This window comes from Centrocercus urophasianus, unplaced genomic scaffold (genome assembly GCF_019232065.1).
Source record: "Centrocercus urophasianus isolate 14NV4802_14NV808 unplaced genomic scaffold, USGS_Curo_1.0 seq_9, whole genome shotgun sequence".
NCBI lineage: Eukaryota > Metazoa > Chordata > Aves > Galliformes > Phasianidae > Centrocercus > Centrocercus urophasianus.
Window position 1 is genome coordinate 29,527,191 of NW_024885532.1, and position 17,923 is coordinate 29,545,113.

At 47.7% G+C, this 17,923-nt stretch overlaps 1 protein-coding gene and 2 non-coding genes across 4 annotated transcripts; 2 read left to right on the top strand and 1 right to left on the bottom strand.

Moving 5' to 3' along the window:
- Window positions 1-3,947: 3,947 nt before the first annotated feature.
- On the bottom strand, window positions 3,948-11,989 carry LOC122171632 (arachidonate 5-lipoxygenase activating protein). 2 transcript variants are annotated; one of them, XM_042839342.1, is made up of 5 exons: window positions 11,867-11,989; window positions 7,341-7,440; window positions 6,194-6,264; window positions 5,549-5,630; window positions 3,948-4,796 (listed from the first exon to the last, which is right to left on the bottom strand). In XM_042839342.1, the coding sequence occupies exons 1-5, from the start codon at window positions 11,934-11,936 to the stop codon at window positions 4,634-4,636; spliced, it is 486 nt and encodes a 161-aa protein (XP_042695276.1). In that variant the 5' UTR covers window positions 11,937-11,989; the 3' UTR covers window positions 3,948-4,633. The 2 variants fall into 2 exon arrangements, with proteins under 2 accessions (XP_042695276.1, XP_042695277.1); XM_042839343.1 differs by lacking the exon at window positions 11,867-11,989 and adding an exon at window positions 8,418-11,464.
- Window positions 11,990-14,672: 2,683 nt separating this feature from the next.
- On the top strand, window positions 14,673-14,746 carry TRNAN-GUU. Its single transcript has one exon. It is a non-coding gene; the product is annotated as a tRNA-Asn (tRNA).
- Window positions 14,747-14,950: 204 nt separating this feature from the next.
- TRNAV-AAC lies at window positions 14,951-15,023 on the top strand. The gene has a single exon. It is a non-coding gene; the product is annotated as a tRNA-Val (tRNA).
- Window positions 15,024-17,923: the final 2,900 nt, after the last annotated feature.

Consider the following 17,923-nt stretch of genomic DNA (forward strand, 5'->3'; position numbering starts at 1 on the left):
CCCAACACAACCCCCAAACACAGGAGAAGATACACTGCAATTCATTGTGTAACAGCGCTGGCCCCTCTCAGACTCTCCTTGAGTTGCTGCAACCCACAGAAATAGGCAGTTTTCGGCCATTTGAGGGAGGGTCCAAACCTGGTCCTCCAGTCCGAGGGAGACATGGAGTTAGTGGAGAGAGCCAGGTGAAGGGCCACCAAGACGCTGAAGGGCATGGAGCATCTATTCTGTGAGGAGAAGCCGAGAAAACTGGGACTGCTCAGCATGGAGGAGGCTCAGGAGCATCTGAGTACAAATATATACACTATGGAAGGGGGCAGAGAGGTCAGAATCAGGCTATGCTCAGTGATATCCAGTAGCAGGCCTCACAGCCTCCTTTGGCATACCCCAGACGCATGGCGTAGTGGCAGTGGGTAAAGACTGCCCACAGCTGTGTGGCTGAGCATCTTCATGTCCTGCCTTGTGCCCAGTGCCTAGTAAATGCCAGGAATGCAGCTCAGGCGAGTTCACGCTGTTTCCAATTAGGACACTGGCTGGCTGGCAGGTTGCTTGGAAACCAGGAACTGCTGCCTGGGGTTTGGGAGGCAAGCGGCGGTCTGGCCTGCTGGAGGAGGCCACCACAAGGCATGATGTGAGCCCCCAGAACCCCAAAGGATGGGGCAGTCTCTTGTAAAGAGGTTTTACAGGGAAATACTGGCACTGAGTACCCTAGGGTGCAATTGTGGTAAGGCCAGGAAAGGCCAGGTTCAGGAAAGTCCCACAGGGTGCACCTATGGGACAAGCACTTTGGTGGCACCTCGTGAGAAGAAGAGGTAAAGAGAAGGGTTTGGTGGCCATGTGTGAAATACTGATCTTACTTAGGGTGTTTCCCCACCACTTGGGAGCCCTTTCTGCTAACAAGGCATCACTGTTTATCTACCTTCCTGCTTTTCAGTTCTCCCTTTCAATGAAACACTGTTTTCAAGGCAGTGTGACGTGGGGACAGGAAAAGCTCAGCTATTTGCCAGGGATCTGACGTTTCATTAGCAACCTCTGTAAACTGTAACTCAGACTTTGCCGTTGCCAGCTAAGCCCCATCAGAAGGGCTACATCCTGCTACTATGGAAAAAAAAAATCACAAAGTTGAGACCCTGCTTGGGAAATAAAAGTACTTTTCTGCAATACAGCAATCCAGGAGCCATTAAACTGTCAGTGGGTGGGGTAAGCAATGATTCACAGGGTTCTGGTGCCTGTAGCATGCCCAGACAGTTTCCTGCTGCTATTTTCCACTTGTTAGCCTTGTCGCTTGTATGCCTTGTGTAGGCTTGGTGCTGTTAGAGGTCTCATACAGCAGCAGGAAAAGGTTGGCAGAAACCAGGCACAAACTTATTTTCTGTGATGGATGGGATGCTATGTGAATCCTACGGACTGGGTGAGGTGCGAGAAGTGGGATGTGGGCTTGGTGACTTCTCAAGTGAGTTAGGGAAAGGAAACCTCACACATGCAGGAGTGTCTGAAGGCAAAAAAAAAAAATGAAGGATGGCATTTACAGTGGATGAGTATTCTTTAGGGCCCTTAACTCCCCAGACAGTGTGGCTTCTTGGTTGTACAACTATAGCTGTGAAAGACTGGGGATCTGAGCCGGATTAAAAATAATCTAATACGGTAAAATAAATGAAAAGGTGGTTTTCAGGCAGATCAGCTCCTATGTTTTTTCATCAGGTCGATCCACCAGCAGGCATACTTACTGACAATTTACTAACAAATAACTCACAAGTTAATTATTTCTCCTCTAAAAGGAAAAAGCAGCTTCGTGTGCAGGGAGTTTGCTCCCTGGTGTCCTGCATCTCGCTATTGATTCCTGGGACAGAAACCTTCAAATTATCAGCGAAGCTCCCCAGGTTCCCCCAATGAATGTCATAGCTTCCCTCTCACAGGTGTCAGAGTGCTACCTGCCACGCTCTGCAGGATCTGCAGCTTCTCCATGGCAGTGCTCATCCCATTCACTCTGGCTGAAATGACTCGACCCTCAGGAATTTGTTCAGAAATTTGGCACAGACGCAGACCAAATGGGTACTTTCTGGGAAGTTGAAAATTTGCTAAATGCTGGAAATTATTCTGGGTGGCAGGCGGAGATTTCTTCTCCTACCCGGATTTTATCTGCTTCTCTGCATTCAACACTGAACACTTTGTGACAGACAGGATGGATCATGCTTCAGGATCAGACTCTGATGTGGCAGAATAATAAAAAATATCATTCAGTAATAGAAAGGCATCTGTTGAGAGCTGTGAGTGCTGTTACATCACTGTCAGGCTCCAAGAAGCAGCTCATCTGGCACCAGAAGCGACCTGCATGTCGAAAGGACCAAGTTTCCACTAGAGGGTTGTAGTGCTGTATGGAAGATGTGCTGCTGTGGCAAGAATAGTGTGTGCGTTCTGCAGCTTTGTCAGCAGCTGAAATGCATCCTGCCACAGCCCAGCTTCCAGCAACCTCTATCTCTCTGATGTACACAGCCTGCAAGCTGGGAGAGGGCTGGTGCCCAAGTGATCCGCATCCCTGCCTTCCTGAAAACCTAGCATTCATATGAATGAGCAGCTAACATATATTTATATATAGGTACAGTAAGAAAACACACTGTGCTTGTGTATATAGACACATACACAGTGCATTTATGTGTTTATCTGGGATACAGATGGTCAGGCAGTGTGGTTGTGGCACTCCATCACAAGATGCTGAGGAAATTTAGAAGAGCAGCACAGTTAGCAGGATGAGAAAGCAATAGATGTTTGCACAGAGCCCTGGCTTCTTCTCTGGTCCAGTACCAAGCACAGGTGCAGGCCCTGGCAGCTTGCAGGCTAACCTTGAACAGTAGCCATCACAAGGCTCTGCCACCAACCTTGCCTCCACGTCCAGTGCAACTCAGCAGGTCCTTTCAGGTTCATGTGTATACATTCCTAGTATGTGTCTGCTCGTCTTTTACAGTAGCATATGCATTTGTGCACAAGGATCTATTGCTTGCAGCTTTCTGATGTGCAAAGTGGCGGCAACTGCGCTGCCCAGATCAGGGTAGTTTTGCATACAGAAAACAAAAACTGGCGTTGTGTAACATAGTGAGGAAAGCCTAAATAACACTTGTGTTGCCTTTTCTTTTTCATAGAAAGAGTAAAAAGGTAAATGTAACCACAAGCCATGCCTGCAGCCTGGAAAACAGTGTGACATTCATGGAAAATTTACATAGTGATCAGTTCATGCACCACCTGTTTGTCTGTCTGTGACTATCGTCATTTCCACTTACAGGCAGATGGAAAATGGATTTTGCCTACATTTTCATTTCTTTTGTTATCAGAAAAGTTTTGAGGAAGTAAATAGGTGACATTCTTGCAAAATATTCATTATTTAGTACAGCAGAAGATGGGCTGGACTCAGTTCCTTCTGAAGATGGCCAGGCCTGAGTGCTCTCACCTACATACAGGCGTATAGACCAGCCTTTGAGTCATCAGGGAAGCTTGAGAGTGCTGGGATGGATTATCTAACCCCAAAGACCCATTCAATCATCCTTTGCCCTTCAGTGCAGGTGAAGAGAATCAAACTCTTTTGACTGCAATTCTGTACAGCCTCTGCTCACACAGCTGTCTCTGTCCCTCCAAAAGGAATCATGGCATGCAGCTTTACCCATCCTGCATGTGGTAATCGAATAGGTTTAAGAGCTTAAGCGCTCTTATGGTAGCAATGCTTACAAAGGTTGCGCTGGGCTGTCTGCCCATCACAGCTTTCTTCTCTCATAAGGCTGCTCTTTGGCATGAACATGCTGGGGCGTGTTGTTAGTGATGAAGGCTGCTAATTGAGCTTGCTAATAGGGAGAGAGCTGTTAAAAACATGTCCCTCAAAGCAGCTCCCACAGGTGGTGGAGCTGTACTACTCACCTTCATCACGTCAGTGGTGCACAAAGAAGATGGGAGCAAATGGATTTCATCCTTTCAGGCTGTTTTATTAAGCTAAGCAAAACAAAGCCAATCTTGCTGTCAATTTAACAGATCCTCATTGATGTAAGGCCCCTTTCCACAGCTCTGGGAGGATAGCCAGGCTGAGGTATGGATGAGATCAGTGCTGGGAGCATTACACACATGAATATTGATCAAGGAAAACCAGACAGGGGCCAGCCTGCTGTCCTGCTCTCAATCACCAACAAATGCAAGGGAAAGGGTGAGAGAAGAGGCTGTCCTGTGCATTTGCATAGGCAGATGGGTGAAGGGTGATGATGAAAACCTGCATCAGGACGTGGTTGTGGCTGCACATCCTTCAAGGATGAAGCTCAGAGGCTCCTGGCTTTCATCATGAGCATTAAGGAACACAGTTACAATGAAAGCATAAAATGCCCCTTACAGTCATGCAACTGGCTTTCAAAATGCAGTTTAATGAAAAAACTCTGATGAATTAACTGGAAGTTGTTACTGTTCCTTGAGCATGCTGAGTGCTCACAATAAATCTTTTTCCTGAAGGAAAAAGCAAGGTTAAATCAAGCTACAAAGCCCACTGAGCATTAGATTTACAGCAATTTGAAAGGGTTATAGGTTTATTTCTTAAACAGCTGAATTATAGCTGCTTCTGGATATTGATATGTGAAGCACGCTGACCCCTGGGCACTGTGAGGAGCTAGGGAATGAGAAGCAGTGGTGAGATGGCGCTGGTTATCGTCTTTATGTGAATTTCGAAGTCACTTCCAAAGAAGTAGATGAGATAGTAGTTCAGTATACCGGCCACAGACATGAGGAACAGGAACAGAATGATGCGCTTCCCAAACAAGTACCCGGGTGTGCTGGGGAGACAGGAAGAGAGGAAAGCTATTCGTTATCAGGTCCACCTTACCTAAGGAGCCCTCAGCCTCCAGGCTCTGGCTGAGAGCATCAGGTGCATTCCAGGGGTTGTCACAGAGGAGGGAATTCCTGCTCTTCTGCTTGGCCTGCTGCAAACTTGTAGATGTCATTGGAAATTTTCTGAACAGTTTGGGCCTGGATTCATCTCTTCACCTCAGTGCAGGACTTTTCTCACCAAAGTGACTGTTCAGAGGGATTGAATGTCTTTATAGCCACCAGTGACTGTGGGATGGTTTTGTTCCACACATGCATAATTAGCTTTATTAAGATCAGAGGAGGATATTGTGCAAATACTAGCACACACACATGCGTGTGTTGACACAGGTAGGGAGGGATGGGAGCATCTCCTGTGAGGAGGGGCTGAGAGATCTGGGACTGCTCAGCCTGGAACAGAGGTGCCCAGTTTGAGGACCAGAGGTCATGGGCACAGTGGCATACAGGAGGTTCCCTATGAACACCAGGAGCACTTTTGTGTGGGTTATGGACCACTGACACAGGCTGCCCAGAATCTGTGGAGTCTCCTCCTTGGGGATCCTCCAAAGCCACCTGGATATTGCTCTGGGCACCCTGCTCTGGATGTCCCTGCTAGAGCAGGGGTCAGGCCAAGAGTCCTTCAGAGGTCCCATCCCACCCCAGCTTTTCTATGGTTCTGAAACATTGCCAGGTTTTATGAAAAGGCTCTGCAAAGCCTTACCTCTGGGTCCTCTCCCCCAAGTAGCCCACAAAGTACTTCTGCCTCACAAACAAGTACATCAGGCCAGCAAAGGCGGCGGGTGCTGCACAAAGGGTAGAAGAACACATTATAAATGACAGCTTGGGTCCCTCACATGTATTGTCCCCATTCTCCTTTTTCCAAGGACTTTTTGAGTGTAATTGTTCCCTCAGTCATGCAAAACATGTACCTGGTCCCACTGAAACTCAGAAAGGAGTGTACCAGATTTCCCCACACCTCTTTGTCTAGTGATGAAACTCTTCCTTTCCAGAAAGAACAGCATACAAGCCCTAGGAAGGCAGCAGTTATGCTCCTGACCTATCTTTATCCAATTGTATTGCAAGAATCCATTGAGTGGAACGCATAAATGCTCAGTGTGTGTCATCTAGGTGGGTGGCAGTACCACTTTCACATGCCTGCACTTCCTAGCCCCATAATCAGAATCATTTGAGTTGGGACAGGAACACCTAAAGCTAGATCAGGTTGCTCAGAGCCTGGTCCAGCCTGACCTTGAATGTCCCTTCAGTAGAATCTTGCCCATGACTCTTTTAGGGGAATCACCTGAAGTACTAACATGTTCTCCATCTCTCAATTAAAGTCATGAAGGGGAGTGAAAACAAGTATTACCTTGGCTGCAGAGAAGCCCAGCGCACCAAAGCACGGCAAGAAACGTAGGGTACGTGTGCCCACAGTTTTGGCTAGGAAGGAATTTATGAGAGAGAAATCAGAATACAGGGAATATTGAAAGAAAATTGGTTTCTTTCATCCATGAACAACTGTGGAGTGGATTTGGGCTGTGCAGGCTCCACAGCAGCCTCGTGCAGGCACAGGGATGCTGTGTGGGCAGCAGCCAGGGAAGCGACTCCTCATGTGCCTGTGCCCCAACATGATTGCTGCCTCGCCCAGGATTTGCCTACCTGCCACCTCATGCTGAGAATGGGCTCTTTGTTCTGCCTGCTCAGGAAAGAAACCGCAAGCGAGCCCAGCAGCTGGGAAGTGCATTTGCTTCCTCTAGCATGTGTAACAGAGCTGCACGCTTTGTCGGCTTAGGAAATCCTTGCGCTTAAGTCATATTAATCAAGCAATGAGCATTGAGAGCTGTGTGGAGCCGAAGAACTGTGCAGCAAAAAGGAGTGTCTGGAAAGGTTAACCTGTCTCCTTGCACATGCACAGGAATAATTTCTGACTCCCTCCTTCAGCCTGGAATGCACTTCCAGAGGGAGATGTGCTCTTGCAGAGGTCACACACCTGTGAAGGGCAGCATTTTGCTGTTCTCTGCCTTTTTGAGCGTATTGCCAGTACTTCACGGGTAATAAAAAATATTTTATGTTCTTTTCTCTTCTGGGTTGGAATTAATTTTCCCCTCTGCTCCCTCTGAAGGAATGTTGAAGACAAGATGCAGCAAATGCGGTGGGGAAGCAGAGGGCCAGAACTTGTTCAGAGCTCTGCCACTACTCTCAAGTCAGCGTTGCTTCCCCCTGGAGCTGCAGCATGTATGGGACAATGGCTGTGCCCATGTCACACTTCCAGTTTTAGATGCGATTCGGAGAGTTGGATCCCAGATACGGGACATAGAGAACATCAGGTCTGCACGTCCTGCTCAGCAGCAAATGCACCGGAGAACTACAGGTCTAACCTCTGCCACAGCACACACAGCAATGGGATTGCAGAGCAAAGCCTTGGAGCCCAACTTTGCACCCCTTAAGAGTTTGGATTAAGCTGTAAGGAACAGGGCGGTGAGCCCAGGCTTGCCCCACTGGCTCTTCCTACTCACTTGGCAGTGTAGACACGTTCAAAGGCAGAGGAGCCTGGCCGCTGGATTCCTTTGCCATTGCAGTGTTTACTCTCATGCTCCAATTTGCTAGCAAAAAAAGCTGTAAAAAAACAAACAAAAACCAACACAAGCTGTTGGATCTGAAATGTAATCTGGAGATATCTCAGAAGTGCACGCATCCTTGTGTATGCCTGAGCAGCAGCAGAATGTGCAGATGTGTGGAGGTGCAGGGTCGCCAGCACGCTCTCTCTGCCAACGTGGCGTAACACAACCGTCCATGCAAGGGCATGACATGGTGTCACCCTGACATCCCCATGCATCTGCATGTTGCTGTCAGTATCTCTCACCTGAGCATGGTTAAATCCCCCCCCGCTGCACATGTACAACCCAGTGCTGTGTTATTTGTTCTCCAGGGGGAAAAACCTGCTGGTGAGAGCTGCCAGAACTCATCCTCACTCTCTGACAGAGTGGGGAGAAAAGAGAATTTCTGCTCTTCCAGTGATATCGTTTTGCCAAAACAAGGGCATCCAATAGGTTGTATTCATTTCCCAGAAAGGCTTGTTGCAAACCTAGCACTGATGACTGACTCTGTGTATAGTTTGCTTCCTACTTTTAAGCAATGGTATCATGTCAGGATGTTAGCTGCTGCAAAAACACAGCACCACAAGATAATGTATTGTATGCTTGACAAACACTTCTTGTCTAATTACACTAAAACAGGGACCATCAATCGTGTGTCTAAATGCACCTGGCAGAGTTCTGACAGCCTACAAGCTACAAGCATTGTATCATCATGCTCCCAATCTCAGTGCACCCTAATCACCCTATGGTTTGGAATATTAGTCTAAGATGTATACCAAAGAAAACACATCAGGACAGAAAAAAAAAAAAAAAAAAAAGGAAACAAAAAAAAAAAAAAAAAGAAAAAAGGTAAAAAAAAAACACATAAAAGCCCCATGCATTATTGTAGCAGTATGATAACTTGCTAAACTGGCGGGCTTCATCCCTGGAATGTGGAGGCCCATCTTTGGGCCACCATTCAGCAGCTCAGCAACCAAGAGCTCCCAGTGTTCTCACCCATGTGTTTTGGGTTGTTAATGGAGGACCAGGTTGGCCAGCATGATGTTTTTGTCCAGTGTAAAGCTCCTGTGATGGTAAACCACTTCCTGTTGACCTTGGACTGGATGAGCTTACTGGGACATGTAGCACATCCTTTCCTTTTAGCGTGAGATCCCTAAAAGATGGCACAGCCTTTGGAGAAAGACAACGGTAAGCTTTAAACATCTCCCTCTTGGGCAAAAATTTCTACTCAGAAAGAGTGGTGAGGCACTGGGACAGGCTGCCCAGGAAGTGGTGGAGTCACAGTCCCTGCAGGTGTTCAAGAACCGTGTGGATGTGGCAGCGAGGAGCATGGTGGGCATGGGCTGAGAGTTGGACTAGATGATCTTAGGGGTCTTCTCCACCCTTGATGATTCTATGATTCTCTCTGCTATTGTAGGATCTGCCACTTCCCAGGTGCAGGTGAGCTGCAGCAGAGAGTTCCATGATGCCATTGGGTTAAACCCAGCTGTGTCCAACATGGTGCTGGCCACTGAGCACAAGAACTTGGAGGAGCAGATGGTGATACTCCTGGCATGTAGCCTCCAGGGTCATGGTTGGGTAGGCCCCAGGGATTTCTGGATCTCCTGGGCAAGGACCTGGCCATGGAAATCCAGGCACGAGTCATGGAAGCACTCATCATCTCTGACGTGACCCTTGGTCAAAGGGCTGGGCATTAAGGCAAAAACAAAGATGGATTTATCATGAACACCTGCATCATGAACAAGAGCAGGCTTTGTTTCATCTTGTTTTGGGGACACTGAGAAGCATTGGGGAGATAGCTGTTTTACTTACTTTACAATGAGTTACAAAGAGAAACAGGAAAAGCACCCGCAGATGTCAAGCTATCAGCATGAGAAGAGCCACCTCAAAGGGCATCCTAGGAGGTACAACCCCTTGAGCTGAAGCTCTGCAAAAGAGCAGAGCAGAGCTGGCAGGTCCCATCCAGTGGTGGCCCCTGGCATAGGTTTGGGCAGGCAGCACAGCAGTGTTGAGCTCCTATTAGGGTGATGCTGGGGAAAGGAGAGACTACTGTGTTAAGTAGCTTGCAACACTGTGGTTATATTTCTCACTCTTTTCCTCCAAACCTTGAATCAAGGATGTGGTTTCACAACCTGGTGCAGATGGGTGAACTGAGCAGGGAGGTGCAAAGGAGGGGAGGGGGCCAAGAGTTTAAGTGCACTCAGCTGCGCCTGGGATCAATGCCCCACGGCTCCAGGGTTTCTTCAGTTGCTATGACCTTGATCCATTGCGGTCTGGCACTTGGGAGTATGCAGCAAGGGCCTTGGGGAGATGGTCTAGATGAAGATAATGCACTTTTATTTCAGGTCTATTTTCAGTGGGCCATTCCCATGAACTGACTCCATGTGTGGCCATGGGGTTGTTTCTTGAGTCCACACAAACTGAACAGCATGCTGATGCTACAGTTGAGTGTGTGCTGGCAGTCATGTAGGGTTGCCCCTTCCACCTGCTTCACGTCACTTCCTCTGTCCTGATCTGCTCAATTTGCCCTGAAGGCTGCTTGGTTGCAACACTGCAGTGATGCAAGAATAACCAAAGCTCTGTATGTGACTCAGCAGTGCCTGGTTGCTCAGTCACTCTGCAGGATGTGGAGATTCCCAGTGCAAGTGAGGTGATGTCAAATGGACAGGCAGCAGTGCAGCCTGCATGCAGCTTTGGAACAGCAGCATTCATCAGAACTGCTTTATAATCCTGCATCAGGTGCAGACAAACATACAAACCCAAATTTACATCATTGCTGGCTCCAAGTACTTAAAGACAGTCAGCAGATGTCTCACTGAGCTATAGCAGGAGTTTAGTACAACTGTTATCTTTGACAAGCATTTCTATGCCCTAATTACTGTATATGTGACATACAATATGCATAACGTACAGTATGTGTGTCATGGAGATCTTTCCAGATAGAAAGCTTGGGAGGAGGAAATCAAGTGCTACAAGCTTCAAAATCATAGCTCAGGGCTGTGTGCCACCCTTATTCATCACACAGAGACCTCTGCAATATTGCTGGCCCACAGCATTGGGGTCAGTGATTTCACAGAGGGATTTCCATGAAAGCAAAGTGCATGTCAGGCTGGAAGGCAAGTGCTTGAGTTTCAGAGTGTATTGGGTTTACACAGCTAGGTTTGGTAGAAGGGGGGCTGCAAGATGAGGCTCTGGGATGAAGCTGCAACCTGTGGAGAACAGCCAGCAGTAGAGCAGATCCTGAAAGGTGGGCCCCGTGGTATGGAGCCATGTTGGAGCTGTGGTTGTAGAGCTGTAGCCTATGGGAAGCCCACGTGGAATTAGATTGGGAAGGATGGCATCTGTAGGAGGCATCCCATGTGGAATGGGGGCAGAGAGTGACCACGGAAGAGCGGCAGATACAGGCATTATGGACTGACCACAGCCTCATTCTCTGTGCTACTCAGGGTAGAAGGTAGAGGAGAGTAGAAGGAGGAAGATGTTTGTGCTCTGATCCCAGCACTCCTTATGCTGCTTCACTATCTGCTGTGCATTTACCACTAGCAAGGACTGTGCTGAAGAGCACAGCAGTTAAAGTCTACCTCAGGATTTCACCCATCTGCACACTTTGCTGCTCTGCGGCTGAGCCCCCACCACTTCCCCTCCCTGCAGCACAGCCCATTTCCAGGCATGAACCATGAGGTCTGCACTCACTGGGATTTCAAGCATTTCTCTCAGTCACTCACCAAGCTTCTTGAGCCTGGGTAACCGCAGTGCATCCGGGGCAAAACCCACTCCCTTGTCTGGATGATGAGCAGTATTTTCTACTAGGATGGTTAAGTATGGTTGAAGAAGGTTGACCAAGTTAAAAACAGATTTGCGTAGAAGAGCAGCTTGCAGTTTTATTTTAAAAGCTCCAAGGAACAGTACTGAGGGTAGGGGTCTGAATGAGAGCAAGAAATGAAACTTCCCCTCTGCAGAAAATGCTCAGCATTCTTGGGGTTGCAGATAATGCAGTCTAGTTATGCTAGAGGATCTGGACAGCTAGGTGACCCCACATTACCCAAACACACTTCTAGGTGGTCAGTGCCATTTTGCTGCCTTCACCTGGCTCTGTGCAGAGCTCTCTGCACAGAGGCTCTTCACCTGGCTCTCTGCAGACCACAGGGATTCAGCCAAAGAGCAGCACTGGGGCTTCAGCCACGGTCCCTGTTATTGGATCTAAGTGCACATTGTCCTCAGCAGCTCCAACACATCACCCCTTTCATTAGCTGACATACATATGACTGACTCACAGCAGGGCTGACAAGCCATAGAAACAACAGCATGTTAGGCAGTGTGCTGAGAGCATTGCTGAAGCCAAATGCCTGCCCGGGATGCCTGCACACGCACATACTCACAGCAAGAGGTTATCTAATGAACACCGGATTGTTCTCCCCTCCCATGTACACGGATTTCTGCCTCACCATTCTGGACGACGCTGATCAAGGTGACAATGGCAAGCAGGACGACGCTCCCCAGGGTCTCCTGATCCATTTTGTGAGCAGGCAGTGGGCAGAAGTGCAGCCGTGGCAGCAGCTCAGCCCTGTGAGTGCAGAAGGAGGAAGTGAGGGTCTGAGTTATCTCAGATCGTGAAATACTTCCTACAACCCTGTGGGAGCAGAGCAGCACCCCATCCTTGGGTGTCTGCCAGCACAGCACAGCTGCAGCATACAGCGTCCCTCATTGCATCCTCTTAGTTACAGGTGAAGCCTGGAGAAATGTGAGACAACACTTCCCTCTGGAAGATGGTGGCAGCTGCCAACCCTCAGGTTTACAAGCTCAACCCTTCAAATTGCAGTTTCCCTAGTCTGAGCCCAGTACGGATGAAAAGAGTTATTGTGGCGTCTCCTGCCCCAGCTTTGATCCCAGGGAAGAGGTGACAGGGGAACACGAGATGCAGGAGGCTGATGGTTTCTTCTGTAAGACAGTGAGGCTCAGGCTGCCCAGAGAAGCTGTGGGTGCCCCATCCCTGAAGGTGCTCAAGGCCAGGCTGCATGGGCCCTGGGCAGCCTGAGCTGGTAGGAGCTGTTCCTGCCCACAGTGCAAGGTTGGAATAGGACGGGCTTTAAGGTCCTTTCCAACCATTCTATGATCTATGAATCTACGATTCTATCAGACAGCTGGAAAACATCCTCATCAAAGTGCACATGTCCTTCCAGGAAAAAACCCATCTGCTCCTTTTTGAGATGGGAAATTCACCTACAGCTGTGGCTTTACCCAACCTCACTATCATGCAAATTGTTATCACCTGAAGTAATTGATAAGAAGATCACGTAACTTGGGTACAAGCAAATGTACAGAAGCATGTCAGTGGTCAGGAACTGATGAGTGTAGCCTGTGAGCAGTCAGAGGCTGGTTTTTGATGGACAGCACAGACACTGCTGTGTGAGCAGCAACATCTGGCATAATTTGGGACTGTGATTTTTTCTGAGAGTTAACTCTTGGTAAGTTTGTGCTCAGGGATGGCATTTAACATGAAGTTTGACATTACCATAATGCAAAAATTAAAATAAAATAGCAGGAGCTGCTGGCTTTCCAGCCTAGCAGCCCTGGCCTACGACAGTTGGCTGCTGATGCCTTCTCTTTCCTCCCATCCCACCCTCCCCAGCCCATTTCTCCTTCAATTTCATTGCTTTTCTTTGCCACTCTGCTCTCCCCAGGCCCCATCCAGCCCTGTCTGCCCCCTGGCACCACTTAGGACTCAGGAGCTTCCTCCTGCAGCTCTGTGCTGAGCAACATGCAGTCCTCATTTCCCCTTCTCGCTATGCTTTGGCATTCCCTTCCTTCTCCTTCCCCCACCAAAAAGAAATGTAATTGCATCAGCTCCAGGACTTCCTAAGCTGATTTCTTAATGCAAGGAGGAAAGAGCTGTGCTAGTGAGAATGTTTTTGGTATGACTGTCCAACAATGAGAGTTGCAGGAAATTGCCTGCACTCATTGCAGCCCCCAATCCCAGGCAGGGGCGATGCTGTTTTTCCCCCACTGCTGCTGGATCCCCTTTGCTTGCTGCATCACTGCTGGAAACCTTCATCTTGCTGTGTGAGGAACATAAACCTGACACAGAGCCACAGAGCCCATGGAAACGTGCAAAGCCAGCAAGTTTCTCCTGTTGCACTGCGAGACCTCCAGCACATTAATCTCCTTCTCTGAAAATCTTTTGTAGAAATGCTCTCAGACAGAACAGGAAAGGACTGAGCGCAGACCTATAAATATCATGTGGGATGTGTTTCTCCACTTACGATATCTGCTCAGTTCGGCACAAAATCTCCAGTGGAAGTGTCCAAACTAAATTCAACATGGGAAGTTCTACATACGAGTGTCACAGGACACAGGTTATTTGATCACTTACTGATTTGAAGTGTAGATTTGTATACACCCTCCATAGAATTATTACGGTTAGAAAAGGCCTCTAAGATCAAGTCCAACTGTCAGCCTATCACCACCATGCCCACTAATCACGTCCCTTAGAGCCATGTCTACACAGCTTTTGAACACCTCCAGGGATGGTGCCATCACCACCTCCCCGGGCAGCTGTGCCAATACCTCACCACCCTTTCTGAGATGAAATTTTTCTTACTCTCCAACCTGAACCTTCCTTGGTGCAACTTGAGGCCGTTTCCTCCCATCCCATAGCTGTATCCTGAGGCCCACCCCCACCTCTCCACACCATCCTTTCAGGCACTTGTAGAGAGCAGTAAGGCCTTCCCTGAGGCCTAATGGCTTTGGCAGGGTTCTTAAACATGTGAGAATGAATTTTGGCTCCTGTTCCTCAAGTCCCTTGTCCCAGTTAGCCCTTTCTTAATAGAGCTTCGGGACATTTGGATGCTTCATCCATGCACTCACTGATCGGCACGTGCTAGATTTTGTCTTCCTCTCTCTTGGAGTATACTCATTGGTCTTTGCTGGGTTTTATGAATCTGAGAGGCTACCAGGCTTCCACCTGCAGCTCCCTGCCCCCAAGCACAGCTGTAGGCTGTATTTTCTTCTGCTTGTCTGCTGTTTCCCTCTCTGTATGTAGAAGGTTGTAGAAACAATGGAGATTTAAAAAGAGAGAGAGAGAGAGAGAATGAATATTCCTAAATTCTTCAGATTAAAAAAACGACTCGGTTTTTTTAGATTTAAAAAAAAAAAAAAAAAAAAACCCCAAAAAACTTGAAACGTTTATCAGCCACCCAGGAATATGGACGCCACAGTGATCAGGAGGACCTCGAAGGTCGGAATGTTCAGCGGGTCTCTGTGGCGCAATCGGTTAGCGCGTTCGGCTGTTAACCGAAAGGTTGGTGGTTCGAGCCCACCCAGGGACGGGTGCGCTATTTTGTTTCTGCGGTTTTTTCCTCCCTGTGGCAACCAGCTGCTGCCTGGCTCCGGTTTGCGGCTGTGGAGGCTGCCCTCCGTTCGCCCCCTCCGTTTTTGAAGAGTTGATATGGCTGAAAGCACGAACAGCAGGCGGCCACCGCTCGGTGGAGCTGCCCTGAAGGTGAGCTCTGGGAGCGGTGTAGGTATGGGAAGTTTCCGTAGTGTAGTGGTTATCACGTTCGCCTAACACGCGAAAGGTCCCCGGTTCGAAACCGGGCGGAAACACCTACTTTTTCGCCTTTTTCCCTCCCTCTTGTTTTGCAAACGTCCATTTTCCTATTCTATAAAACCGCTGTTGCAAAAGCAAGTGCGGCGTGGTTTTCTGCACGGCCTGGCTCACTCGGCACAAAATAATTTTTCCCCTCTACGTGAAAGGACAGACTACAGGAGCGTCCATTGAAACAGCTTCAGTGAAGGTGGGACAGCTTTGTAAAGGGTGCGAGGTTCCACCTCGCTGTCACTGCTTGCACCCAATATATTGTAGTCACAAGGCGTTTTTGCTGGTCTGAGCCTGAGGACAGATCGAGTTGGAACTGAGCTACAGGCAGTCGGCAAGAACCTTTATGGCAGCATAAAGCATTTAGAACTCTGTTCTTCCCATGGAGGAAAGAGGAATGGGGTGGATTCCCACTAAAGCAGTTTCAAACGCTCTGAAAATCCAACTTGTCACAGCTTTCTGCACTGCTTGCAGTTCCGGCTCTGCTACACCAGAGCCAGCTCACATCTTGGTATGGCAGGGCCGTGCTGAATCGCATAATCGCGTTAGCCTTTCCCTGTGTCTTACACCTATACTTAGACTGCATAAGCTCCTCTGCTCCCAGCTGTGTCCTGGGGGATGTTGCAGCAGAGCACACGCTCAGGAGCTGCGCACAGGAGGCGAGTGCTCCAACTTCAAGGGCAGATTCACTGATGTAAACCAGCTCTGCAAAAGAAAGAGGCAAAGCACAACCGCTCCCCATTGACACGCTGTTGGGGGGGGAATAATTGTTCAAGCCAAAAAGCAATGCTGGATGAAGAATTAATGGCAATAGCCCATTAAAAACATCAAGACCAAAATCAGGTTTGTAACCAGCCAGTGTCTACAGCAGCGTTCCCACAGGTATTCTGCCTGGCTGGGGGCGTCGGGGGGGCGGCTGGGCAGAGGCTGAAAATCTGTCAGAAAACTAAGACTTCATGGTTTTATTAATGACACAAAGCTGAATGTCCAGCCCGCATTTTAAATCTAGTCTCAAACAAGAAGCAACCACAGAATTCCAAACTCTTGCTTTGGTCAAGGAGTTTTCATTTAAGAACACAGATGAATTTTCCCTTGCGTGGAATCAACTGCAGTAAAATATTTATGGAAGTAAACCAACGAAGTGCACAGCAACATCTTTCACTTTCAGGGGAAAAAAAAAAGAAAAGAGAGAAGCAAAAACTTGCACCAGTGACATGTAGTTCCAATTTCAATCTTAAGTGCTATTTATTTGCCCCTGGAGCTTTTACACATGTGTGTACCCACACTGTACCCCACGCTGCTGCATACCAAGGACTCCATTTGTCAGTTTGCAGATGTTGGCAGTGGTGACCATGTATTTTTTTTCTGCCTAGGCAACACGTGCACAGCAGATGTACCCCATATCCTCTTTCCTTGCTATTAACCTCATCACACTCCTTACAGCAGGGCTGCCTCATCTCCTTTCACAACCTCCACCTCCTATATCCCACTGAAGAGGGGTCTTTTCTTTGTTATTTATCGTGCCAACCCCAAGAGAACAGCTTCACCCATCCCTGAGTCTGTCATGTCCTGAGTCAGCAGGGAGGCAGTTCCCATATCACAGCTGCAAGGAGCTGCAGCCCAGCGCACTGCAGATGGTCTCTATGCTGGAAGCAGTTCCCCACTGCTTAGGGAAACCCCTGCAGCAAGCAATTAGTGGTAATGACACACTGCTCTTCTGTGGTTTGCACAACCATGGGTTGGAAAACTCCCCAGGAAAATCCTATTACCCCCTCAAGGCTTGTCGATTATTTGCTGTTAAGTCAAGCTCTAATTTTGGTCAACAATTTATTATTATTATTATTATTATTTTACAAAGTGAACAGATCAACAAACATTTCACCAGCAGAACAGTGGTACTTCACATTGAGAACCCACTGATTTTTTATTGCAACGAACCAGTCACAATATCTAAAACAAAGAGGAGCTCCACCTCTTTACAAAGACTCCAAGAATGAAACCAGTAATTGTCTGAAGTGCCAATTCAATAAACATGTATGCAATTACAACAGAAACAACTTGTCAAGGTGCATTCAGTGCCATTGACAGATTCTCAATCACTTACTGAACCTGGTTCAAGCTATCAAGGACCATTTACATCTGTAGCCATGCTTTGTCATGACAATTATGTTCAAAACACATCTATTTGAAGATAAGACAGAAGATTTGTTTTAAATTCAGGATAGAAAGGAAAAAATATAGAGTACCTCTAGAAGTAACTGAAACAAAGACTTGCTGATGAAATTGTCATTATCACACGTACTAGAAAAACATACAGTTACTCCAATTCAGCAGACAGAACCTCACCTCTCTATCCACGATTTCCAAAGATTCCCACCTAGCAAAATGACAGCCATATGCAGACCCAGAAACGCCACAATGTCAGTGATCTTCTCTCTCTTCCTACTCAGTGTGTCTTGCCATGTTCTCTGTAAGTTTTGTCCTATGGACCTCGCCTCTCCTTGCCCTTCGCTTGTATACAGATAGGGGTGGGCTGCCCTATGGACAACAGCAGTAAGTGCTAATTCACAGTTCCACTCTCAGAAATCTTTCTTTCATTAGTGAATTCGTAGCAATGCATGAATAAAAGTTACATTGGGTATCTCTTAGCACGGCAAACTCTAGCCCAGATCTTATTTAATTTACTTGAAGAAAATGACCCGGCTCTGAATAATGTTCAGTCAAATTATATTTTCAATTACCCAGGATGAAAACCCAGCAGGTGCCCTAAGTTCAAAGGGAAGTACTAGTATTTGTATCAGTCCTTCTTTGGATCCAGGGAAGGGAAGCTTACAGAACAGTAATTCTCAAAAACTCCAAACAAAGTATCACCATTTGAGTTGAGAGTTGCATACAATCTTTGCAGCAA